The sequence below is a fragment of the Zerene cesonia genome, chromosome 7, assembly GCF_012273895.1.
Source record: "Zerene cesonia ecotype Mississippi chromosome 7, Zerene_cesonia_1.1, whole genome shotgun sequence".
NCBI classification, from domain to species: Eukaryota; Metazoa; Arthropoda; class Insecta; order Lepidoptera; family Pieridae; genus Zerene; species Zerene cesonia.
In genome coordinates, this window is record NC_052108.1 from 5,087,742 (window position 1) to 5,114,558 (window position 26,817).

Below are 26,817 nucleotides of genomic sequence, written 5' to 3' on the forward strand. Positions count from 1 at the left end.
AATCCTTTTCTTATTACTTATCACTTAAAAATGGGCAGCGCATTCGCAGACGCACTACCGTTAATCTCAAAAATTGAACAGTAAAAAATATAGACAGTAAAGCGTATTAAACAAGACCATATCGTAATAACGGGTAATACTGCTAGTAAAAGTAGTTAGGCGCAAGCGTCGCATATCGCGACGCGCAAGTCCGCCCTACGTACAAGAGGAGTGCAATGTTCGGTGGCGCAGATGGCGCGGGCGCGGGCGAGGCCAGCCCGGTGTGCGTGTCGCGGCGCGAGCGGCGGCGCTCCTCGTGCGTGCGCCGCGACCCCGACGACATCCTGCGCTCGCTGCGCGCCGTCAAGGGTGAGCTCGGTCGCACGCTATCGCTCTCTGGCTCCACTGCACGACGTGAGTGTTCTCCTCCGACTACCCGCTCTACGTCTTCCTTCCTACTGCTCTTTTCTGTCCCACTATACGTCCCCGCAATTACATAAGTCACTGAGAGAACCACCGACGAGGGCTACACGTGGACGTTCCGATTCTCGGATCGGTCGATTTAGACAATGTATAATTGATGAAACGTGTGTCATTTAAGAATATCCTCATTGATATAATTGTTAAATAGCGATTTAAAGACGACCATTACAATTTTGCTCTGTTTCGAACTCTACTCATGTGACCTAACGTACATATAAGTATTTAAGGATCCGAACCCGCTTCAGGTTAATCATTAAGAGTATTTGTCAGTATTATGTAGCTATATACACTTTCCCCAATAGGCCTACCGCCCACCACTAGATAATGCAAACATTGAGGGTACTGACCTGTACTGTTGTGCTTGTTCGGTCGGCGGCGACGGACCGTTAGCACCTCGGTAAGCGAACGCCCGTGCCGTGCATGGGGCTTGTCCGTGCGCGGTTTCGGTGTACACGATCCCTTGTGACGTCCGAAGACCGGCCGACTGCCGTTTCGCCGCTTGTGGCGTCGGCGTCGGGCGCCTCTTCCCATCGCGTCGGAGCAACGGTGTATGCGAATACATAAGGCGCGATGGCGGGGGCGGCCGGCGCGGATGCGGCGCGGGACGGGGGTCGGCGGCCACGTAGTAGCATGGGTCATACATTGCTTGCGCGACGGCCGCGCGCCCGCACCGTTGAATGTGGCTGCGCCCGATGCTTCTCATCACTTCACTGTGTCTGTTCTGTCCTGTCCTGACGCATGCCCCGTCGCGGGCGATCACGCTCACTTCATCTGTTTCTGTGTTCCGTCTATTCGGCTACCCGTCTACGTTCATCTCGATGGCATCGTATCGCCTAGGTTATATAAAGAAATCATTACTTTCGCGAATATCATTCATTGTTGAACCGCATTCTATTAGACTTCTTGTATATACCTTGCGTAGGTTGTAGTTGGTCTCGCAGTGTAACGGACCCCAGAGTGCACGCGCGAGCGAGCCGCGCTCGAGTAGGCGTAAGTCGTAGCGCACTCCGGCAGTCGCATGACAAAACTTCTCTAACACCCAACTTTACCTTACGATCAATGGCTGCTCATGACACGGAATGCTTACCATCGTAATGAATCGGAGACTGCTTTAAGCGACTATTAGAGCCTTGAAAACACTCTTGGCTGCACTCGTTGATATGCTTCTTCTTTCATGTGTGTGTTTAGGTAAAATACAGATTGAAATCTATGTACTTAAAGAAACCGTATACATTAGCACGAAGCTGTTTGACGTGCTTATTAAGTGTTTATTATAAATGTTCGATTGAATGGTTCATTCTTATTTTGTTGTATTGTTGTTAATCTTAATGTGTATATCATCAAAATATAAATTCCGTTTATCTTATGACGTCGCCCGTTGGGTGGGGACATTGATATGAAAATTGTCTTTATTTAATAGAATACGCGCTAAAATCTCTTTATCTTGCCATATTAACTATCTTCTATAACAATAGTGGTAGATAAAAGATTTCAAAACGTACGCAAAATTAAAATTTAGAGTAAAACAAAATGGTTAAAAGGATTACACAATATTGCCTATATTATACTGTCAGACAACACGATTCAAAAATTAAAAAACAAGTTAAAACGTAAAAGGTTTCATTCCACGTTTTCCATTTTTATATCAATGCGCGGGTGCGGTGTGCGGGGTGGGAGGGGTGCGGTTAGGCATCACGAGCGCGTGCGTGCATGCAGGTACGGCGACGGGGCGCAAGGGCAGCATGTGGGCGGCCGTGCCCGCGGCGGCGGCGTGCGGCGCGCTGGAGGCGGACGGCGCGGACGGGCACGTGCCGCTCGGGCCGGGCCAGTTGCCGCCGCGCGGCGCTGCGCTGCCGCCGCTACACGCCGAGATCAACATCAGCATCATCATGATCAAGGGGCAGCTGGAGCTTGAGGTGAGCGACCTGGACGGACGTGAACCCGCGTAGCCGGAGTAAACATTTTATAAGTTGAATATCACGCGTAGTTGCTGTCAATATGTTGCTGGTGACATTGCGCGATTCAAAGTCGAAAACGACAAGTGTTGAAAACTTCTCACTCGAAGAGCCTTAACATTTAAACAACCCAGCAACTTCATTTATCCAATGACGGGCAGCATATAATAACCTTGAATACGAGGCTTAAGGAAGCACATTTAAGACACGTAAAAACGGTAAATATAGAATATGGACATCCGTAAACGTGACCTGTCAGCACTGATTGTTTAAACAGTATAAAATAAATTAGTTCAAAATTGTTAGCATAACGAGACAAGACTATAGTTATACAAAGTTGCTTCATTATTAACACTTGCAATTCTATAGGTTTCCCATGCTCGTCGAGTGTATGGTGTGAACGGTGAGGTGCCAGATTCGTATGTGAAATGTTACCTTCGAGACGGTGACAAGTGGCTGCATAAGCGCAAAACACGCGTCATCCGTCGTACAACCGAGCCTCACTTCAAGCAAACACTCAAATATCAGGTCAGTTGTATTAGAAACCTAAGTTGTGTTAAAAATGGAATGAATGAATATAAATACTACTTAATTAAAATTTGACATTGTAGCAAACAAAAATAAAAAGCAAATAAAATATATATACAAATACACAGGCGAGCGAATCGCTCGGACGCATTCTCGTAGTGATGTTGTGGCAACGCTGCGGCGGATTCGAGCACAACCTAGCGCTGGGCGGCGCGGAGATCTGCCTCGACAAGCTGACACTGCCGCAGCGCACGTACGGCTGGTACCCGCTGTTCCCCGCCACCTCGCTCGCGGCCGACGAGTCGCCCGACTGATCCAGGGAGCCGTCGCCCGAACGCAAGGACGACTAGTCGCCGGCTACTAGTCGCTAGCCGCTAGCCGCTTGCCGCTAGCCGCTAGTCGCTAGGCGCTGGACGCTAGCCGCCTCGCCCGCGACGGCTCCCCCGAATCGGTCGATTCCTCACGCGTTGGAAACAGCTCTGCCCCAATTTGTCCCTTGTAATGATGTGCTGACGACTGATGCGCACGGTCGCCGTCTTCTTCGACTTCCATGTAGTATTGAGACCGTTTGTTGCGTCTTCATTTGACTCAGTAGGAACTTCACTTGTGTTGCGGCCGAGTGAACGTCCCGCATGTACCCTTGTCGAGGAGCTTACGATTTGGCTTTGAATGCAATTTATTATTATATTGTATTAAGAGAAAACGCCATAAATCGAAGTGGCTTTCGAGCAATCCGATTTAATGACAGCTCGTATCCATTTCGTTCTCTATCAAATAACGTTTAAAATGAGCTCTTGTGATCTTGAACGGTTTTGTTACAAAGCGACTTCGATGTTTTGCGTGATTTGTAATAGGTATTAAAATATTATATACAATTTGTAGAGATTTTATATGTTGTATAGTAGCTTCGTAATGTACCTACTATTTATATCTACTAAAACTTTCCGTTTTAAAGTTATTGGTGACAAATGTGACTTTACGTATTTTATTAACTGTTTGTAGCAAAAAAATATTTTTTTTTTTAACATAATTGTGTAGCAAATGTTATTATCATTAGCTATTTACTTGTAATTTAAATATTTTCATCTCAAAGTAATAACCCCAACTTCGACACTTTGCCTTATACGATTAATAAATGTCTTAAGTAAAGTCCTAGCGAGTAAGTGCATCTAGGTACTATTCTTCCAAGGTTGTGCTTTAGTGAATTTTCCCTGAATGACTAATCTACCTACATTCTTAGATATCTTGTTTCTTCGTGTCAAAATATTATCTATAACTGTAAATATAAATTATTTTTCAAAATTTTCTACGCACAACTACTTTCGTGATAACAATATAATATCGGCCTTTTTATACTCTTTAGAGAAATAGTGTCATTTCACGTCACTTAATTATGTCTTTGTACCATTTACGAATATACTTAAAATCTTCATTATAAAATATCTTCATGTATTCATATTATATGTGTGTAGAAGAACGAAAACGTATTTCTTCGTGGTAAAACCATAATATTTAAATTTATATGTGTTAAGGAGAATATAAGTATATAGAAAGACTATAAATTATAAGAACAGAGGTAGATTGTCGTCGCAGCACTTTGAAGTGAGATGAAAGACACGAACAAACGTGCTGCAGGCCTAGAGAATAACTATGGTATATTTATCAAAGATTATTTATATCGGTGTTAGCTACAAATAACATATCTGTCTATCATATAATTACTTAAAAAAGATATATCACCCGATTCTGTGTTCTTCCAATGCTTAGAGACTTGCTTGACAATATTTTCTTAATGTGCCGAAAATTGCACGTGTATCTATCGGCTACTTTATGTACAAATTTTTATCATATACACCATACTTTCAGCAATAAATTCTACTTATATAAAACCTTATTAACTTGCCTTTGTAGCATAATATTCTTATAAGTGAGTTTGTAGTATTGTCATATCAGGTTATAAAATATCCTTCGTAACATTTATTTCTTCTTGAAGGTTTTAAACATTTGCAACCAGTCCTTATCATGCACAACGGTAAAATCCCAACATGATATTTATTTTTCTCGTCTCCCATATAATTATATATTCTCACGTCTCAAAATCTTCCCAAATTTAATCCCTAATTGTCATGAACCATAACAATATTTTGAGTTTTGTGACCATTCAAAATTCATATGTAATTTCAAAAGATTAAAAATTAATATTGACATATTAACTATTTGATAATACTCAAAATATATGTATAAAAGTATCAAATTATATTTATGGTTAACAATACGAGTGCATTATTAAGAGAAAAGCTGTAACGGAATCAGTACAGTTTTGCCAAAAAAATCTCAAAACGCTTTAGCACTTCAATAAATTAATATATTAAGATCTCAAAAAATGGAACAACAGTAGTTTATGATCTTATAAAATGTTTACACTATCACTATTCATTTCAAAAATGCAATTAAAAATATTGCTAAAATGTATTTAAGTATATGACAATAAGATATAATTTGGATGTACTTACGTCAATAACATTTTATTAGTATATCTTAGTAGAAAGCCAAAGTAACATCAATCACAGATTTTGATGATCGAGTATTTTTTTTAAAACCAGCACAAAAAGCTGTATTGAAATACGTATATGCGATTGTAGCCATGTAGACCGTTCGACCGTAGACTAAAAATCCATTCAGCATGAAAGTACTGTCCCTGAATCATTTAAAACTACAAAAACAATTAGAGTTCCATAATAAATACAATATATTTAGTTGTTGAAACAAATTATTCTTGTAAGTTCTATATTTATTATAAATCACAAGATAAGATATTTAAAGAATTATATCGATCTTAAATTCTAACATGTTATGTTAGAATCGATCAAATCATTTACGCTTACTATCTTAATATTTTAGTGTAACAAATAATATTCTATTTAAGAAAATGTTATATTAATTATATAGTGTGCCTCATTGAGCTCTATCACAGTGTCCTAATTAAGTACCGAAATATAAGCCTATTACATATCTATATAGAGACAACCTGTACCTGCGACATTTTAATGTGATAAATAATTATTATTTTGGAATTAAACATAGTCATGGCATATTTACCAGATATTAAAATTCTTATCTTTCTAACTGTAACTCTATTTCTTTATAGTGCAGTCATTGTGTGGTTTTCGCTATAATTACTATCTCCTAATTAAAAAAAACAAACAACTCGGCCCTAATAGAAGAACCTCATAATACTCGATATAAAATAGCATTTTGCATATCTTCTTATTATTAATACGTTACATATTTTAGTACTCATAGCGAAAACTTATCAAACAAATTCTTGTACGTAAAATATGTGTGTAAAAGTATATTATTAAATAAATGTGATAAAATCTGATATTATAGTGAAAAGTTTGTGTTTTATTTTATAAACCTTGACTTTTAATTATATATTGTAATGATAAGAATGATAATTTTAATCAGAGGATTCTAGTTCCAATTCCAAAACACTCATCTATACCAATATTATAAAGCCGAAGAGTTTGTTTGTTTAAACGCACTAATCTCGGGAACTACTGGTCCGATTTGAAAAATTATTTCAGTGTTATATAGCCCATTTATTGAGGAAGGCTATAGACTATATATGTATCACGGGCGAGGCCTGGGCGGACCACTCGTGGTGGATAATTAGAGAAGTGTTTAGGTATATCTATGTTCCATTTTCAAAACGGCTGAACTGGTTTTTAACAAAATTTGGTTTAGTGACATTAAAGACAATAATCGACTTATAAAATTTAATAAAGGATACAGTGTATACGTGAAAATTTTTAAGTGGTAACCATATTTACGCAAAAATAGAAGGTAAAAAAATATAAACTTTAGGTACTGTTAATAAAACACAATTTCAATTAAATAATTTATTTCCAATCCTTTATCTGTATTATTAAATATGAGAAAAATCGGCTGGTCCACACCATTTTGTGATGTGTTGCAACATTGCTGAGGCGATTGAGTGTCCATTACGCGCCACGTGAGATACGCGCGACCACCACTCGCGGTTTGCGCAACGACCTATACGAAAAAAAAAATTACTTGTTTTATGAATTGCTTTTTATCAAGTCATATTACACATTGATGTTTAATGTGATCAATGAAATTTTTGTATTTGAATATGTTGAAATCAAACATTTTTTCCGACAAAGTTTTTATGCTAAATTTCTAGCATAATCGTTTCCTGTGATAGATCAGATTTTTCAGAGATATGATAAAACATACCCAACAAAATTTAACTTTCTAAATTACTACAATAAATAACGATCAACAATCATCTGACATCACAAAATAAATTTTCATGGCATTCCCAAAAAGTAACAAAATATCCTCCACAACAATCCACATAAAATAAACACAATAAACAAGTAATAAATCACATGCACGAAACGACATAAATCACAATCGCGCACCGTTACTGAATGTGACGAGTCTGGCGGCGAGCGGATAGCCGGTGAGCACGCAACACGGCTCGCCCGCGCGCGCGCGCGACTCGTACGCGCCGCTGCCGTCCACTGGCAGCGTCTGGTACATTGCACGATAGTGATATAACAAAAAGCATTTTAGTTTTATTAAATACTAGCTTTCTGTTCGCTACATTGATCGTGCGAAGCGTTTTAACTCTATTGATTGGCTTTAAAATTGCTTAGGTGGAAGCCCAAAAATCCTTTTAGTCATCTACGTATGAACAAATTTTTTTTTTTGTAAAGACGACAAAGAGCAACTAACGGAAAAGGATAAAAATAAATGTAACGCTGTATTAAACGTAAAACATAACACGTAAAACAGTTCATCTCTCGCGTAGTCTCTGTAGCATTACCCGACGTATCCACATAATTTAGTCTTGATAATTCTAGATATTGTGGGGATGACATATTTAACTATCAAACCTATGAACATATGTGACACTTTATTAAAAGAGAAACTATGAAATTTAATATTTATAAATAACTAGCTGACCCGGCAAACTCTGTTCTGCCTTACTCTTATCATTTAGGGGTATGAAAAATAGATTTTGCCCGATTTGCAGACATACCCAATATGCACAAAAAGAGTTTGGTAACTAAAATTGTGACACGGAAATTTTATAAATACGATACTTATTATTGCAGCTTCGCAAAGATTCAATCATTGAGATTTTTTTTTATACTGCACTCCAAATCCGGTCTCACCTGTTCGACGGCGCGGTCCATGGAGAGCGCGAGCACCCAGTCCCGCAGCGCGAGCAGCGCGGCGCCGCGCACGCACGAGCGCTCCGCGAGCAGCGGCCTGCGCGCCCAGTCCGTGCATTCTATGCGAGTTAAGCCGTGTATCCACTATGTTCGCGAACCCTTGAGCTCTGCGCTATTGTACCAGCTCCTCATAGAGGATAGGTTTTGACCTTGGGGCGTGTAACGCTCAGCGCTCCAATGGGTCGCGGCAAATTAGGCGAATACAAAGGGGAGCTCAGTTTGTTCTGGACTGTGGAGCATGCGTGTTTCTATGGAGATACGCAAACCCTCTCCATCAGAAAGGTTACGGGATCTCGGAGCGCAAGGAGTTCGCGTACGTAATGGATACTTTACGTTTCGTTGAGTTCAACTTCAATTACGTCAATGTATTATATTTATTTATAAATGTGTGAGCCACTTCATTTTCATTCATTTATGACTTAGATCAATGACAGTTAGTATATTTCGTGCTATGGCTTTGTGTAGTGCTTGATGATGATAATGATGTGAAGGGGAGATATTTAACGAAATATGATCAAAATCGGTTCATCATTCTCACAAGCACACATCGTCAATAAATACATTTAAATATCATTTGGACTAAGAAAAAAATGTTTGTGAGTCTGTTCCGAGCATTCATTTTATTATCTGTACATTCGAGAACTCTATCATTACCTTCATTCACTAAAGCCTTACCAAAATCGGTGTAATCCAAGAGGTGTGCGTTATCTTCATCGGCAGCCTCCGCCAGATCCAAGCAATGGTTGAGTATCACGAACGCCTCACGCGCGCCGCTACTGCCTTCTTCGCGTATCGCTACTCCCGATGCGTAGAATGCTGTATAATTAATATACTTTATGAAGGGTACATATGTTATTTATTATTGACGTACATACATTTTAAAATCCAAAGAAATATTGGAATATCAAAAAACAATTATGCATATAAAATACATTTTAAATATCTCACCAACGTCAGCAATTATAATGTCCGTGTAGCGTGGTAAAGCACGCGCTACTTTCGATGCGATTTGAGGCACGTGTAACCCCATTAACAAGGTAATAGCCTAAAAGACAAAACCATTTTTATATTTAGATCTACATTTTCAATGCAAAATATTCATTTCAAATCAGTGTACTAATGATAGAAAAAAATCTTAAATATTGTCATCTACACGAACACGAAACAACATACAACGCGAATTGCGTGAAATATTGAAATACGTAGAGAATTTTCAAACGATGCTCATTAAAACGGCTAGCTCCCACGAGCTTGTATGCATTTTACCGCAACATTATACGTAGAGCTAAATATGTCCAGACATTTTAGTCACACATCACAAAAACACTAATTAATAAATAATATTTTATTATTTGACTGTATTTTAAACACTGACAGTGTGAAATTTTTCGTTAGTAATTAACAACGTTTATTTTGGATATAAATATCATTTTTTTCAAAAGTTAGTACAAGATACTACCTCGATAGCTCTTTCCTCAGCTCCCGCTGATACCATAATTTCTGCGGCAACTTTCAACGCAGAAAACGCCTTGGGCGCCATTGACACGCGCACCAATAACTCATTGCACACAGCTTTAGCTAAATTCGCATCGCTGCTCGATATCGTCTCCGCTGCGTTGTCAAGTATGAGGTACTGTCGTAGAGTATCTATGACTTGGGACAGCGCTTCTGGTGTATCTTCACTTTCGATGTCAACCCCTTCTAAGCGCTGCAGGTTTAAAATAGTTGTCAAAAAGTAAATGTTTCTTTATCTTTTATGGGAACATATTTTTGTTTATTAGATGACGCAACAATCGAATGAGGGTTTTTTTTTGTTATTTTTGCTGCAAAAAAACTATTATTCGTTCCAAAATCGTGCTGAAAGATGCACCTCATTAAATAATTCTAGGAATCTTATTCTTTATACCAATCTCCAATGGTCGATACCACTCAATGCGAAACTAAATACGTAATATACCAGATCTTTTACAATATAGTAAAAAAATGACTACAGGTATACACCCTGCGCAAGCGCACTAACCGCGTGCGTGTTAAACAGGTGCGCGGCGTAGCGCAGCGCGTAGTGCGGCGCGCGGGACGCCGCGTGCGCCAGGCAGCGCTGCCACTGCCCCGCCGCGCATAGCTTCTCTAGCGCCGATCGCTCTAAGTCCAACTCCTGTTCTTTTACGTCGTCCACCGGTTCTTCCTCTTCGTACGGCTTCGATGTACCTGTCACATGGAAATATAAGTTAAGAAAATAAGTTAACCTACGGGGACTAACAATTAATTATTATTACAGCAAGCAGCATTGTAGATACCGCAATTTCCACTATCTTTATTTCAAAACATACGAAAGTCAATAGTTTTTTTCTATTTATATGAGCGATGAAAATGCATTCAATATTACCCTTCGAAAAGAAGCGATGTTAAATTATTATTGCGTAAAAATAAAAATAATAAATTACCTGGCTCCGCATCCTCTACACCATCGAGCAGTGCAGCGCGCAACTGTTCCCCAACTTCACTTTGGCCAATCGCATCGAATCTAGAAATGTTTATAAACTTTATCTCGTCACATAAATCACAATGATCTATTAAATTAAATTGTACATTAGTCTTATATTTGAGAACGTTTAATATTTTATGTTATATAAAAATTATCGATACAAATAATATGTTTTTTTTTCGAAATGAAACCAAAACTTTTGTTGTCTAAGATACACTCTTAGACAACAAAAGTCCTACTCGCTCCCACTAGCAGCTGCACTGCGTCCCGCGGCCTGCCATTCACCCCGAGATCTCAACAGAAGGCCCGTACCGCTCGGCGAGCATGTCAGCGGCCGCGCGCCTGTCGTCCCCCGCGAGGCGGTCGCGCGCAAGCCGCGCCGCACGCAACGCGGCGCGCTCCGACAGACGCGTCGCGCCGCTGCTGGCAGCTGCCGCGCTGGCGCCCACTAGCAGCCGCACCGCATCCCACCATTCACCCCTAGACCGTGATAATTATTCAGTAGAATTAATCTCTTTATGAAATTTTCAGGTAGAAGGAACAAAACAAAGAAATTTTGTTTAATAATTCTTTAATAATAATACGATACATTGATAAAAAATTGAAATTCTTTACAACAAATCAACAAACAACGCACCTATCAGCGTGGTCCGCGGCGCGCTGCAGCAGCGGCGGCACGGCAGGCGGCACCTGCTCGGCGCTGTCGGGCAGGTACTCGCGGGACACGCGCGCCGCTTCCTCCCACAGCTCTGAGTATTGTTATTCAAGGCTTATACTTGCTTTAAGCTATTGCAATTAGTCATAAATAACAAATCCAAGAAAAAGAAAAAATAGTATAAACTAACGTTTGCAATTTTAGATAACCACTAAAAATTAATTTTTTTAGTAAAAGAGTGCATTACGCAACAGAAGAGAAGGATAGCCCGTTGATGCTATTTAAAAAAATTGCAGTAAATATGAACTTAAGGATAATACCCCGTAATCTACGATTTGTTTATAATGATTTAGTTCTTTTAAAAACATTTAACTTTATTCATTAATTTAAAGTCTATCACATCATGTACGATATATCAATAAGAGTACACAATACCCATCTGCTTGTAATGCTGCACCACTTCCCGCGGTCGGTTGGCGCGTATCATGAGCGTCTCGAACTGCTGCAAATCGCCACGTTCCGCCGCCGCACGAGCTCCCTCCACTAACACTTCTTCAACCTGTGTATTTTAATAATTAAAAATTGTTACTGACAAGATGGGCTCATGAGGGGCTCAACTCACCATATGACTCGCGTGTTGTTCGGCTAAAACCAAGGCTCTCTGATGATGGCCCTTGCTAAGCCACATCCTCACAGCGTCCTCTGGCGCGGAGGCTCGGAGGAAAGCAACCTCAGCCTCCTCAGGCTGCTCTTCCGCGAGGGCGGATGCTTCATGCCTTGCCACTTCACGCTTAGTTATTCCACCGCCGAGCTCACTTAGCTCCATTGCGATATCCCACCTGGTTTTCGCATATTTATTTATAAAGTGTATTGAAATAAAAAGCACGAACGAAATTCATGAAACATGCACGCAGGCATAGCACACCGAGTGCCGCATTGCCGCGCCGGACTTTGGAAAACCAGCGAACCGCTTTGAATAAAATGAATGAGAGCCACCGTAAATCCATAAAACGTAACTACGCCGCATGATACGATGGAGTGTGCTCATCGCTTCACCTTTGCGCCTGCAGCGCCCAGCGCGCCCCGAGCGCGGCGAGCCCGCGCGCGGCGAGCAGGCGCGCGGCGGCGGGCGCGGGCAGCGCGGCGGCCCACTGCAGCGCCGTCTGCTGCTGCACCGCGGCCGGCGCGTGCGCGCGCGACACCCGCTCCGCGCTCTCCCACTGGCCCGCAGCGCGGTACATTTGGATTGCGCTCTTCCAGTCGCCTACGATGTTTTATTTAGAACGTAATCTCTTTGTGTAGTATCAAACTAATAATAATAATTATTATTTACGCGATTTACTCATTATTATTCGGGGAGACTCACCGTGACAATGCTCGCTGTAAAATGATCGAAACATCAGGTTAATAATAATGAATAAATCGCGTTTAAAATCCGTTAAAAAGTCTGTAATTTCTAAATGTAAAATACTCTCGTAAACGCAAGAGAATACCAAAACCAATGATACCAAGAATTAAACAACTCTATATAAACAAATTCTAAAATATTGAACAATTTACTCCTGACATTCCAATAATTAATTATCTTGCCTGCTTGAATGTAGTAGTTTTCAGCGGCCCGTAGATCGCCCGAAGCGTGTAGCGCTTGTGCTACGTGTCGTCGCGTAGCTTCTACGAGCGAGCTACGGTGAGCAGCTACTAAACGTAGCATCGCCTCGTATTGAGACGCTTCCTTTGTTTTAACAAACTATTATTTGACAACATGTCGAAATTTAAAGCTATTTGTTTTTTTATTTAATCAAAACTGGATTGAAAATCAAAGTACCTGTATTGTTAATAAATCAGTAGACTGTTTATATAAAATAATAAGTATAAATTCATCAAAAAGATCTAATCATTAAAAAAATCCACTAATGCACAATTACTCCTCTAACCTTATACATAGATATAGCATCATCCGGATCACCAAGTCCAATATAAATCTGTTCCGCCTTCCTCAACTGTCCCTCCTCTCTAAACTGCTGAGCCAGAGGAAGATAGATCTCCCTAGTTTGATCTTCAGACAGGTGTGCGGTAGCAACACGCAAGCCTTCGCTTATTTTTCCCGCGTTGTTGTAAGCGCGTACGCAACGTTCCACCATACCACATGATATTAGCACACGTTCTGCTGTCTCCCACTCCTATTTTTTTTTTATATTATTAAAATAGTCAAAAATTTTCAAAAAATCGTTTTAAAGCTCAACTTTTCGATCCCTTCCTTTCCCCTTAAATGAAATATTTTTTGTACAATAGATATTCAATCTTAAATTTGTACCTTTGCTTGCAATACAAATAATTAATATTTACACAGTTAAAACATGATAAATTAGTTTAAATTCTTCACTTAAGTTTTATGTGAACTATATTCCTTCTCCTCGATAGTGGCCCAATGCATCAACACGAGATTAAGGAATCTAAATTGTTACCAAACGGAAAAACGCCTTTTTTTCTCGCTAGTTACTCGCTAGTATACAAAACTGCTTTGTTAATTATCCATTACACAAAGTTTTTTATAACTTCACATTACAAGTTATAAAAAAATTAAAATGAATTTATAATTAAATTACTCACCTGAGTTGATATAAAATGCTCGGCCAGCTGTTCACATTCTTCTTTAATGGAATCCTTGTCGTCAATAACCTTAAAATTATTTCTTTAAACATAATATGCATTTTAACATTTCACAATGAGCAGGACATTATGATAATTTATAACAGTTGTCCGAAAGATTTCACTGTAGCTAGAAATAAAATTCATTTGCATCTGCTTCTACGACATGAACTAAGTGACGTACTACTGGAAGTTAAGTTTCTCGGAACAAGTACTTAGTTTTTGAACTATATTCCTTTACACTATAAATCTTATTATAGCATAAAATGCAATTGTCACAAGATCGATAGTAAAACGTACAAACACAACCTTTTACACATAAAATTACTCAGATTAATTGTATATAGCATTTTACGACATATTACGTATGACTCTAGTCAACAAATAATTCCCCCGCCTACATAAAATAATCATCCGCTACGTCATTCCCCTGTCCACATATCATTCATCTACTCCCATATAATTCCCCTGACCTCAAGTCATTCCCCTGTCAACACCAATCCACCCTGCACCAACCTGAACAATTTGCAAAGCCTTCTTATAATGGTGCGCCTTGATAGCCGCGGCCAGGGCTTCTCTCGTACGGCCCGCTTCTATGAGATGTGGGACCGCGGCCGCCGCCCGCCGGTTTGCGACCAGCCACGCGCCCCACTCGCCCTCTAGACGTGTCACTTCCCCTGGACATGACTGGCGATACCCATTTACATGTTGAGGATAGTGAGAAAAACGTGTAGGAGGTACAGACACGAGATTTATTTAAGAACAACTACAGAAAGGTTTGTGTAAATTTAAAATGAATGCTATTGTGTTACTAAAACAAATAAAGCTTATGTAATAATCGCACTCATTACCTTCTTTAACTCGTTTCATTTGTATAAAGGTCAGGATTTACCTTTTCAAACAAGAAGTGTGTTATTTTTTGTATTTATAAAACGATAACACGATTACATTTTCCACATTTTTATCATCTATTAGAATAGAAGAAACTGAAGCCCCCAAAATATAAATTTAATTAAATCATATATGCAAAATTGTAAACAAAAGCAAACCCCGCTCTCCGTATAAATTTCTAAGTATGGCAATTGTATTGTCGTTAAAACCTCGAGTACTTACTTCTCGTGCCAACTGTACCGCCCTAGCGTAGTTATTGCCTTTCGCGTAGTACTCGACGGCTGTTTTATTATCGCCACGCCTCTCCGATATTTCGCCAGCCATTTCCCACCATTCTTCCTGAATTTACAATTGTTTTAATGGTAACATATTAATTTATTTTTGACTTAGTTTCGTTAACGTTCTGATTGAAATACGTAAAAAAACATGTCTTAAAGGAAAGTTTTTATCGTTCACTAATAGTAAATATTGTACACACTATTTATGCATATTATTAAAACATGATGATATAAAGTATTCACGCATTTTCATTCCGAACAATCTGGAAATCCAATTTAAACGCAACCTATCTTTTCCACAACACAATGTGTGGTCATATATTATAGCGTTGTATACATTGCACACACACACACACACACACACACACGCACACACCTGCACCAGCCGGTCGTGCACGGCGTGCAGCAGCTCGTCGTCCCGCAGCAGCGCGGGGTGCTGCAGCAGCGCGGCGGCGGCGCGGCGCGCCCGCCCCGCGCGCACCCACACCCGCACCGCCTTCACCACGTCTCCGCTTGCGGCCAGCACCGCACCGGCTTCGCCCACCCTGCCTAAGTACAACTATACTCTCTACTCTGTACACCGTTATTCCTCTATTCTCTCTATCCCCTATACCCTTATCAGCCACTCTTTAGAATGGGAAATCCAGGCCTCACAGATATGCGAATGCACGCTTGCATGGATGTACATGGGTGGTAGTAGCGTTAACCTCCAGGCGACTATGACATGAAAATCAGGTTTCCTGACAGCCCAAAATTGTATTTGTATTGTATTGTATTGTATTGGACAAAGCAAAAAAACTACTTATAAAATATACTACCCCAATTTATCGTCAATTAGTTTCACTGTTACATATTCAAACCCTAATTGCAATCCTAATCAGTTACTTCTCTACATAAAGAAAAATAAAACTCGAGAAGCCGTTCTCGTTCTCGACCAAAGCCTCCATTATTCGTCGTCGTCTTTGTTAACGCACAAGGAAGATTCTTATGGGGAGTAAAAATGTACCACGTGGGAACCCGAGGCGAAACGCTACTAATATTATAAATCAAAGTAACTGTGTTTAAATATTTTACTTTGTCGGGACTAAACCGACGAATGGTTTACAAACACATATATATATTTATTAAACTAGACTTCATATAGAAAAGCATTTGAACTTCAAAACTTTCAATTTCAAAAGATTTTATAAACTATCATTAATCTATATCATTTCACACGCTATAATTTTGAATAGTTCATTTTCGTTTACAGTGTATCTGATATTCAAATACATACATGATACATGAATTAAAATAACAGGATCGCTATAAACCGCAGCGCACAAAACATCCGAGGCTAAAGACCGAGCTATTATCGATTTCCATATAGGTTCTCTGATTAAAACCGCAAACCAAACGTACTTTGTGTCGTATAAATTCTAGTGTTTTATAGAGAGTTAAAACATAGACTATAATTTACTTCATCGTACGTGCACGGGCTTAATTCGACGACATGTTGTTTTAAATAAATACATGTTATCGTTTAAAATTTAAGAGGTACATAATAAAATGATTGTTGTGAAATGTATGTGGCCCTATTAAGTATGACCACTTTTGTATGACAACATTAAAATGAATCATATTTTTACGTTTACGATAATATTTTATGGAACAAAACATTAAAAATGTAACGGTTCAACACATAAACATGCCACGATTAAAATCCGTTCTCTTGCTAATTAGGAAATTTCTAACTAGAAATAGTTATAATAAGGGCATTACGTTTCAACTAGATCTAATTAGCGAAATAGCGTTCCACCGGAAAGTAGGTTTTACCATCCAAATACTCACCAGTGGAATTCAAATAATCCATATACTGTTGTTTCAGTGCTCCCGCGGCAGTTCTGTCGAGCCTCTCGGCGAGGGCGATGGCTTCCGTCCATTTGTTGAACTGTTTGTACATACTGATCGCTAACTCGGGTTTGCTTGCTTTTTTCGTGTACCATTCTTCAGCGGTGGTCAGGTCGCCGGAAAATATCGCTAAGCGAGCTTGCACTAAAGGACTGTTTAGACCTGAAATAATTTTATAATTGAATGAAAGGCAACTAATTCATATATTCGACTCATTAACTCTCCTAAGTCCTAACTATTTAGTATATCTTACACAAATAAAAACTGTAAGTAGGTGCAGACCGTCTCCTTTGTACAGTGGTTAACGCGTGAGCGTAGAACCGAGGGGTCCTGGGTTCAATTCCCGGTGGGGACAAACAAAAAAAATAATGTCTCGGTCTGGCAGGACACAGAAGGGTGATCACATACTTGTCCGTAAAGAAAATCGATCAGTGAAACAGATGTTCATCATCTGCCCCATACCCCACTAGGGGACAGGGGACTTGACTTTTAATAAAGAAGCATCACTTAATTTACCCATTAGCTAATAGCCACACGAAAATCACAAAAGGCAGACATACAGGCAGGCATAATAAAATAGATTTTTTGTTTTATACACCAATTCATTGCAAGGAAAATAATAATATATAATAAATAATAATATACCTGCGTTAATATCACCATGGCCTTCAACAGAAGCGAGCTCAAGAACTGCATCCAAATAATACGTTCTCGCGTCGTCGCCGACCCCGCGGTAGCATTTTGCTGCCAGCTTTTAAGGAACATCAAATAAATATAGTAAAATACTAAAATGTGTGAAATGAGTGTGAAGCTAATAAAAAGTGCGATAATGATTACTATTGTACCTATTCATTTTTTACATATTATTAAATTTACTGATGAGAAATATGCCTATATTAATATCTAGGAATATCATAACTGTATGTTTGATAAGTACAGGCACTTAATTGTTGAAAAAAGAATGGATAAACGCAATAAAGAATGACGAAACATAGCTAGTCAACTTATAATTAAACTCCGTTTTCAAAACCTACACCCGTGGTACGTGTTTCCCCTAAACAAGAACGATCCTTGTGACTTAACAAAAACGTTACGGAATTAGTTTGCCGATGCCGAATTGCCGAAGCTTTCAATTTTTACGCTTAGCAACACATTTGTCGATTCATTTTAAGATAAGCTAGGTATAATGCAATATAAATTTATTACGCATTCTCTGTTATATTTATAGCTTTTCAAAATTGTTTTTATTTATAAAAGTGGAAAATTTTATTTCCGTGATTGTATTAATTCTTTCCTTATCTCAAACTATTAAAAACATTTGTACGAATTGACTATCACCTGAATATCCTGTTTAGCGAGAGCGCGTTCAGCGAGCTGCCGCCAAAATGGCGCCAAGTCAGCGGAATTGCTCACCGAGTCCAGATAATGCGCACATCCGGATAAGTCTCCACTGCGTAACGCATTGTCTGAATTCAATGAAAATAGAAATTTCATTTCTAATACCTAAGACTAAAGTTTTATAGCATCAAAACATAAAATACAATGTTTACCTACCTATTATAAGAGACTAGCTTTTGCCCGTGGCTTCGCACGCGTTAATTCGGAGTATTTTAATACGTGTTATTGTACATATAATAAATATACCTTCCTCTTGAATTACCCTATCTATAAAAAAACCGCATCAAAATCCGCTGCGTATCTTTAAAGATTAAGCATACATAGTGACAAAGGAACAGAGAAAGCGATTTTGTTATATACTTTGTACTGTTTTAATTAAAAAAAAAATCTCAATCTCACGTAAACCTAATCTCAAATGGTTTAAAACAAATAAACGAATACAATAAACATCGGTCACTCACTAAAAGCAAGTCGATGTTCGTCTAACTGCACGTAGGGCACCGTTCCACCGTCGAGCGATACTCTCATATCGCTGACGTCGGCGACTGCGCCGCCGCCACACTCGCACATTTCCACACAGCTTGCCTCCCAGCCGCTGTACCTGATATAAAAATAATTAATATATATATTGCTAATTGCAAAAAAACGCAACACATATAATACTTTACATCTAAAAAATTTACCAACTAATCTATATTAAAAAATATTATGTAGTTGGTAGATTATTTAGTTGATTACATGCACTGTCAGAAATACGAATGCTAAGGTAGCTGTGTGGTGACCGTAATAAGACTGTAGAAGTACTTAATATTAATTATTCAACATACCAAATTAACAAATGTGTAGGGGTCTGGGCCACAATCGCATCACTATTTTCGATCCATTGCACAAAGCTCACTCCACTCGCAATGATTTCCTAAAAAAGAAAAATATTAATCAAATGCTTATAAATATTACAAACATTAACAAGAATATTAAATTAATTAGAACACAGGCGATATATAGATGTACCAGCTTGAAAATTATTTAGTAACTAGCTGCGCCCCGCAGTTTCACCCGCGTAAGTCCGTATCCCGTAGGAATATCGGGATAAAATTGCCTATATGTTATTCCAGTTGTTCAGCTATCTACGTACCAAATTTCATTGCAATCGGTTCAGAAGTTTTTGCGTGAAAGAGTTGTTACTCTTTAACCCACGCACATCCTTACAAACTTTCGCGTTTATAATATTAGTAGGAAGTAGGATAGGATATTCTAAAAACTATAGGAAGTGTAGTTAGTGCCACTCAGAAGCAAGTTTGCACTGACTTAGTAGTTCGTACTTAAAAATTGTTTACAAAGAAATGATTTGAAATGTATTGACCGATTGTAAAATTTATTTTACCGCTATCTGCACGCTCCGGCTCCGCCCGGGTAGTCATTTATCGTAATTGAAATAATATTAACTATTCTATCTTTTAAGTTCGATCAAACTGCACACGGTCTGCAGATTTGATTGAAGTCACACGTCAAGATTCAAGTCACAACAATGTGACACGTAATTTGTACATATTAAGATACTACTACTACTACTACTACATAGTACAGGCTACATTTAATTTTTCCAGTCAACACGAGCGAAGCAAGCACTAGCGACTAGTCTTACAATTAACTTGTAGTACTACCTTCCCATACGTACCTTATCACCATTATCCAGTGTCAACAGGGCGAGTCGCCGCCGAGTGTCGCGGAACAACAACAGGTGTCCGCTCTCGTTCAGCTCCAACCAATCGATGCGTGTTTCGTGCCACCACTGGCCCAGCTGTGTGCCTGTTCATTTTTGTAATTTTGAATTGAGATGTAATTAAAAACACATCCTGAAACAGTCTTGTAAAAGAAATTATAGATCTTTTTTTTATAGATGAGGTTTTAAATTTGGGAATTCGATAATGAGATATTATTATATACAATAACATATTATACTAAAAACAATGATTAAGACCGTTGAAAGACAAATTTAGAAATATAATGTACGACGTAAATCCATATTGTTAGAGATTTATGCCCAATGATCTTCATTAAACTGAAGTATGTACTAGTTATATATAATACAGTTAATTATTATTGTACGTGACCTCACATTACGAGGACGTTGAGGATACGCGAAGAACGTGTTAGGTGTATATAAAACCAAGCTAAAGTACGAGCAATTTGTACCCACGCATATTATCACTAAGTAGTATGTACCAACAACATATCTCACGTCGACTTCTCCACATTCACAGAAAATGGGACCTTCGAAGATTGTTCAATCGATATACTTATAATATACTAGCTGCGCCCCGCGGTTTCACCCGCGTAAGTCCGTATCCCGTAGGAATATCGGGATAAAAAATAGATGTTGGCCGATTCTCAGACCTACCCAATATGCTTACCAAATTTCAGAGGAATCGGTCAAGCCGTTTCGGAGGAGTATGGCAACGAAAACTGTGACACGAGAATTTTATATATATAGATTATATTGTATATATTATATTATAGATATATCAAAAACATTCTGTTATTGCATTTATTATCTTTAAAAATAAATATTTACCAGTAACAAGATCAACAACGGCTAACGTCTGTCTGTCCAGTAAGTAAGCGAGATGTTTTCTGTCCGCGCCAACTTCACTTCGTTCGTTGATGCGCACGCTCAGTACGTGCGGGTTCACGCGTTCTGTACGCACCTATGCGGCAATAACATTTCACCTTTAATGAAGCACCTAAATACTTGTTGGAAATTACACCTGCACTAAATTAACGTTTAAATTCTTTTTTACTCAATAAGTATTATGTAAATTCATTACAGATTGTCAATATCAATTCCAAAACCCTGCCTTGTCTTGAGCAATTTTATTACATTACAAAAACAAAATACATTTCACATTTGTCCAAACAAACTTTCAAATCTATCCATACTAGTATTATAAAGCTAAAGAGTTTGTTTTTTTGTTCGTTCAGTGTTAAATAGCGAATTTATTGACGAAGTTTATAGGCTATATAATATGTACCAGTGTAAGTTGAGTTTGTTTCTTTATTTGATTGGTTGAACGCGCAAGTCTCAGCAACTACTGGTCCGATTTAAAAAATTCTTTCAGTGTTAAATAGCTCATTTATTGACGAAGCCTCTCTCTCTCTCTCTCTCTCTTCAGCCTTTCTCCGTCCACTGTTGGACAAAGGCCTCTCCTAAGGCACGCCACGAAGCCTATAGGCTATATAATATGTACCACGAGCGAAGCCGGGGCGGACCGCTAGTTTAAAATATAACCCAAAGACCACCAAAGCTCACAGTATGAAGCACTCTATCAAGCCCGTACTCCACCACGCTGAGCTCGCCCGCGCGATGCAGCAAGCACGCGCCGCCAACTGCCGCGTATATCCGCTCCCCACTCCCGGCCCACGATATCTAATTAATTAAACCAAGCCACCACATTATGCATAATATTTAAATATATAAATTCGTTTTAGATAGTAAAATTTATATTATATGTTACATGCATTAAGAATAAAATAAATTTTGAGGATGACAAACTAAATATACTAAAAAAATCAGTAGAAAATTTGAAATAATTGGATATTTTACTTTTTTTCTGTTTGGTCAGTAAAAGGTCTAAAGAAATCAAACTTGTTAAGCCAAAAGCAAATTAGATCGTTTAATTTTTTTATTATTAAAGTTCTGCGTATTATAATTATTTGAAGTAAGCCAGACGGTTGATAAATAAAGTAGAATTTGACATATTTACATAAAGTAGAGAGGTTACCTCACTAGTTAAGCCCCGCGCAATATCACACAAAATCAATGTGCTCGCTGTACGGCATACCGCGTACCAATCGTTTCCTATGCAGTTGTCAATTTATTTTATTACAGAATACAGAATATAACGATAAAAAATAGCATACTAATCGTAATTAAATGTGAGTTAAATTTGTTTGTTATTCATGAAACAGGTATGAGTTACATCTGCCTTAAAGCCCAATAAGTTTATCGTATTACGTATATTTACCTATAAATTTAACCGTATGAATATCCGCATAGTTCGAAGTTACGGTCAGCGGGGGCGCGTCCCGAGCGAGGCGAGTGAGCAGCACCCGCCGCGCGCTCACGTGCTGCACGGACACCGAGTCGCGCCATACCCAACACCTAGTGTACACTTTACATTACAAACCTTATACTGATAGACAATGAGTCGATTTTCGTTCGTACTTTATTTAGAATTACAAAAATGCCAATGTCGGTTTGCTAAAAAAGAACGGGGCTCTTTTTTGTATGCACTTAAGAATGTGTATTACGCTCAATATGTTTATCTGTTTTTGTAAAATGCACATTTATTAACTGTATGCTCATCGCTGTACATTCAGTGGAATGCAGGTCTTAGAATTTTGCAGCAGCAATCAACTGCATTATTGTCAAATCCATCACGAAAATATGCAATAAACATACAACATGTATAATTTAGTATTACATGAAGTAAGTAAAGAATATCACCTTACAAGGACACAAGAAGCTGAATAGTTAGGATCAATCATCAAAGTTAGGATATACATATTTGAATATTATGAATTGTTATCAATTATTTAACCACTACAAATACTGAACAAAAGCACATCATCGAGTCAAAAGCTACAAATTATAAACCTAAGTACAGCCTCCAGTACGATAACAGCACTATTCTGCAAAGCGTTAGCGAGCGAAGTTAACCGAGCGAGCTCCACGCGAGCACTCCCCCCAGTTCATGTTGCCGTCGTATACAGACTCAGCACCACGCTACTTACCTACTCCTCCTCACCAATAAGATATCCGGCTAGCCGTCGCAAGCCAACCACGTTGCCGTCTGAATCAATAAACAACGAACCTAAGCACAGCCTCCAGCACAATAACAGCGCCGGTCTGCGAGGCCAGCGCGAGCTGAGTGCCGTCGCCGCTCCACGCGAGCGCGCGCGCCGCGTACAAGCTGCCGATGTCGAGCGGGCTGAGCTCCACGGTGCCAGACTCCTTCACCTCACCTATGAGACACCCGTCGAAAACGCCCAACGCTACCGTCTGTGAACAAATTAAAGGATGTAATCAGGACTTGTCTTTGTGCCTTTACAATTTAAAGACTATAAATAAGTAGACAGCACCTTTATAGCTCTGTTGAGTCAATTTATGTGATGTAATATATTGATTTAAAAAAAAATCTTAATGCTTCAATTATTACAATACACAAATATAGAGCTAATTAAAACGTTTAATCATTTACGTACGAGTATAATCATAAACTCCACACTAAAGCAAGATTCTAAACCAAGTCTTTGATTACAGCATAGCATAAAATTAACGATATTTATGGTATGGTATCCAAGTCTTTATTTTTTCTTTTTATCCATAGCGTTACTAATTCAGAATTTACTAAATCCTGTAAAAATATGAAATTTATTTGTTGTTTATTATTCATTATGTTGATTTTAATTAAAATAAAAATTAAATTATTAAATAATTGTAATAACCTGTCCAGAAGGGCTAGCCGCAGCCGCTACGAAGTCCTTTCTATCAGGTGGTAAAGTGGGCTCAATGTTCCGTAGCAGTGCGCCGCGCGCTGCTTCGTATACCGCGATCCTGCCGTCACACGAACCTACCAAAAGCTAACGAACAAACATATTCACGGGCGTCAGTCAGACTTTCATCAAAACGAGTAAAAGTACATAAGATACCCCTTACATTTATAAGAAACATATCAAATATTAAAAATATTATAAATAGATAAAGCACTTGTGGAAATCCCTAGTCAAGCAGTGGAACAATATAGAGGGCTATCAAGAAAACTTCAACTTTTAAGAACACATTAAAATATCACATACGTGTGTGAGGAACGCTTCAACGGTAGCATATTTCATCAACTAACCTATTTACGCCGATTACTCACATAGGGTGGTATAAACACCAGAACTGTTGGCGGCAGAGCGTATCGCAGAAGAAGTCGTCCGTTGAGATAGATCGTACCATCAACATGGCCGGAGGCTACAGTCGCGTCACTGCTCCGCGCGAGCGACACGCAGCACGTGCCCGCCGACCAGAGACTGGAGCTCTTGTTGCTTTTGCAATCCAATTGCCTAATATAAAATTTATTTATGATAATTACTTGTTTATTTATTTGCAAAAAATACTTGTTTTGTTGCTTATTTAAAGCGAAACACACGCCAAGTGTTATTTATAATAGTCGAAAAAGGATTCATCGAAAGAGTTTTATACGCGCTCAATTTCCGAAGGACTGCACCAACTTGGTTTTATATTTCACCGTTATCACGAGGACACAGTTTTGTATTCAAAGAAGTGAGAAAATTCAAATTGAAGTTAACTAAATTAAATCTGAACGGAGGCCTACTATGAATTCAAATTCCAAAAATTTTATAACTAAGTTTTTTCAGTGACATAAAAAATGACCATCTGATATAAAATTGGTATTAATAAAAATGTAAATATTATCAGTGCTACATTTAATTTCAATAAACAAAGCGTTTTAAATCGATACTTAATGTTATAAAGCTGAAGTTTTTTGTTAAAAAAGAAATTTATATCAACCTTATCTTTCCATCGGTGGTTCCCGTGAAAAATCCGTTCTCAGCAGGCAATAAATGCATGGGTGCTCCAGTCAAGGGAAATTTATTACAGATAACTTTTTTCCCGCTCCAATCCGCACCCACCCGATAAACGAACACCATGTTGTCGCTCTGGGCCACGCCTAGTAACTCAGAATTTTCACTGAACGCTATTCCTTAGAAAGATACAAAAAAATAATTTAATATTTAAAAGCTTTTACTAGACATTTACTAGAAACTATTTAACAGCGCTAAAGTTCGTAAATCAAGCTTTATTTGTCGTTACCTACCTTATAAAAATAAATTGGTATTTCTACTTTCAGTAGTCGAGCACGCTTCGTCACGATGTGGGCTAGCTCGCACCGGGGAAGTAGCACACCCCTACAGAAGACCGGCGTGAAATGGTGTTTCGTTTGGTGGATGGGAGAGCCAGAGGCTCATACCCTTTTCCTTCCCTTTCCTTTAATCCTCTCACCAATCCTTTCTCAATCCCTTCCCAATTTAAAGTCGGCTATCCATTTGTAGAGACGTAAAATCTGCAATGGAGTTTACGCCTCTCTGTAAATATACATGGGCGGTGGTAGCGCTTACCATCAGGCGTCCCACCAGCTCCATTGCCGACTGTGACATAAAAAAATCTTATTGTAACAAAGTGTATTATTTGTTTTTAATTTTTTCAAACATACACATACCTATTACATAATGTCTGGTTATAGGTTTTCACTAAATTATTTATTTAGCAATCAGGATATACTCATTGCCTAGTTTCACAAAAACTTACTAAAGCGTACGTACTTGTTATTATATAAGATTTCTTTCCAGCTGCGGAATCAGCTGGCTTTGTGCTAAACTTGTCGCGACGAATCCCATCTCGGTCAAAGAGAAGAATCAGACGATCACAAGTCGCCACAGCTAATTTAACATTATTAGGCGACCAACTTATATCAGCAATAGGCTGGTCAGTCTCCTGGAATATTTTTTAAATCCCTATTTATTATTATAAGTGATAAAGTAACTTAGTCTTTCTTTTCTTTTTCAAGCCTAAACCACTGAAATGGTATAGGTGAAATTTTGTACAGAGATATATAGACCTGAGGAAGGCCATACAAAAGTTTTAATCCCGGAAATCAAACCGCGGTCGGAGAGTAAGTGATGAGCTGAACTATGAATTGTTCATTGGTTACCAAAATGGCAAGGATAGTGACCTTTCGTTTACGTTTATTAATTTCCTTAATATGATCGAAAATGTTCTACAGACTAAGGGCCAGTTTTATGTTTCACCACATGCTTATAGAAACACTGATAGCTTATTTAATGATTTTTGTCGTATATTTTCATATGATCTTGATCATTTAAATGACAGATAAGCTTTAGAAGAATGTCTATTACTTAATCAAGTCTAAACTGATGAACGGATTTTAATGTAACTTGACAGTAATATAACTAATGTACCCGAGTATATCAATACCAGCTATACAAATACCAACTGATGCCCACTGACGCGATAAGGTACACGAGCACAACCGCTTTTGAAAAATAATATAAAAGCCGCGGACAGAGCTCTAATACCCCATTTTTTATAATAATGAACATAGTGAATCTGAATGAAATATGCTTAACAACTATTTTACCTGGGATTCCAACAAAGTTTTTAAATATTTAAACCGCATTATTTCGTTAAACTTATGATAAAATTTTACTATTATCACGATTAAAATATTTGTTTTCTTAAAACGCGGTCACCTAGCAACTAAATATTTAA

General features: G+C 38.5%; 2 protein-coding genes across 2 annotated transcripts in view; one reads left to right on the plus strand and one right to left on the minus strand.

Moving 5' to 3' along the window:
* LOC119840844 (regulating synaptic membrane exocytosis protein 2) overlaps positions 1-3,844 on the plus strand; it is a 41,146-nt gene extending 37,302 nt beyond the window's left edge. The window contains exons 17-19 of the mRNA XM_038367617.1: positions 2,179-2,378; positions 2,787-2,945; positions 3,074-3,844. Of these exons, the coding sequence (XP_038223545.1) occupies positions 2,179-2,378; positions 2,787-2,945; positions 3,074-3,259 (545 nt within the window). The 3' untranslated portion in view covers positions 3,260-3,844. The remainder of the gene's footprint in view (positions 1-2,178; positions 2,379-2,786; positions 2,946-3,073) is intronic.
* Positions 3,845-6,859: 3,015 nt separating this feature from the next.
* LOC119840880 (intraflagellar transport protein 172 homolog) lies at positions 6,860-26,725 on the minus strand. The gene is made up of 35 exons (XM_038367655.1): positions 26,687-26,725; positions 25,851-26,022; positions 25,039-25,231; positions 24,383-24,569; positions 23,967-24,101; positions 23,333-23,520; positions 22,484-22,620; positions 22,241-22,317; positions 21,769-21,885; positions 21,034-21,166; positions 20,137-20,267; positions 19,286-19,374; positions 18,920-19,059; positions 18,399-18,526; positions 17,706-17,811; positions 17,001-17,222; positions 15,547-15,719; positions 15,115-15,231; positions 14,518-14,688; positions 13,963-14,031; positions 13,287-13,532; positions 12,943-13,084; positions 12,409-12,616; positions 11,975-12,191; positions 11,788-11,911; positions 11,335-11,446; positions 11,010-11,177; positions 10,657-10,736; positions 10,233-10,420; positions 9,672-9,920; positions 9,161-9,257; positions 8,888-9,028; positions 8,153-8,271; positions 7,394-7,505; positions 6,860-7,001 (listed from the first exon to the last, which is right to left on the minus strand). The coding sequence occupies exons 1-35, from the start codon at positions 26,723-26,725 to the stop codon at positions 6,874-6,876; spliced, it is 5,055 nt and encodes a 1,684-aa protein (XP_038223583.1). The 3' UTR covers positions 6,860-6,873.
* Positions 26,726-26,817: the final 92 nt, after the last annotated feature.

Excerpts from the sequence above, each read along its gene's own strand:
- LOC119840880 (XM_038367655.1), bottom strand. The coding sequence starts at position 26,725 with ATGCGGTTTAAATATTTAAAAACTTTGTTGGAATCCCAG. Across the intron at positions 22,621-23,332 it reads GTGCTGGAGGCTGTGCTTAG|GTGTTGGGTATGGCGCGACT; the intron begins GTTCGTTGTTTA and ends AGTGTACACTAG. Across the intron at positions 18,527-18,919 it reads CGAACATCGACTTGCTTTTA|ACAATGCGTTACGCAGTGGA; the intron begins GTGAGTGACCGA and ends CATTGAATTCAG.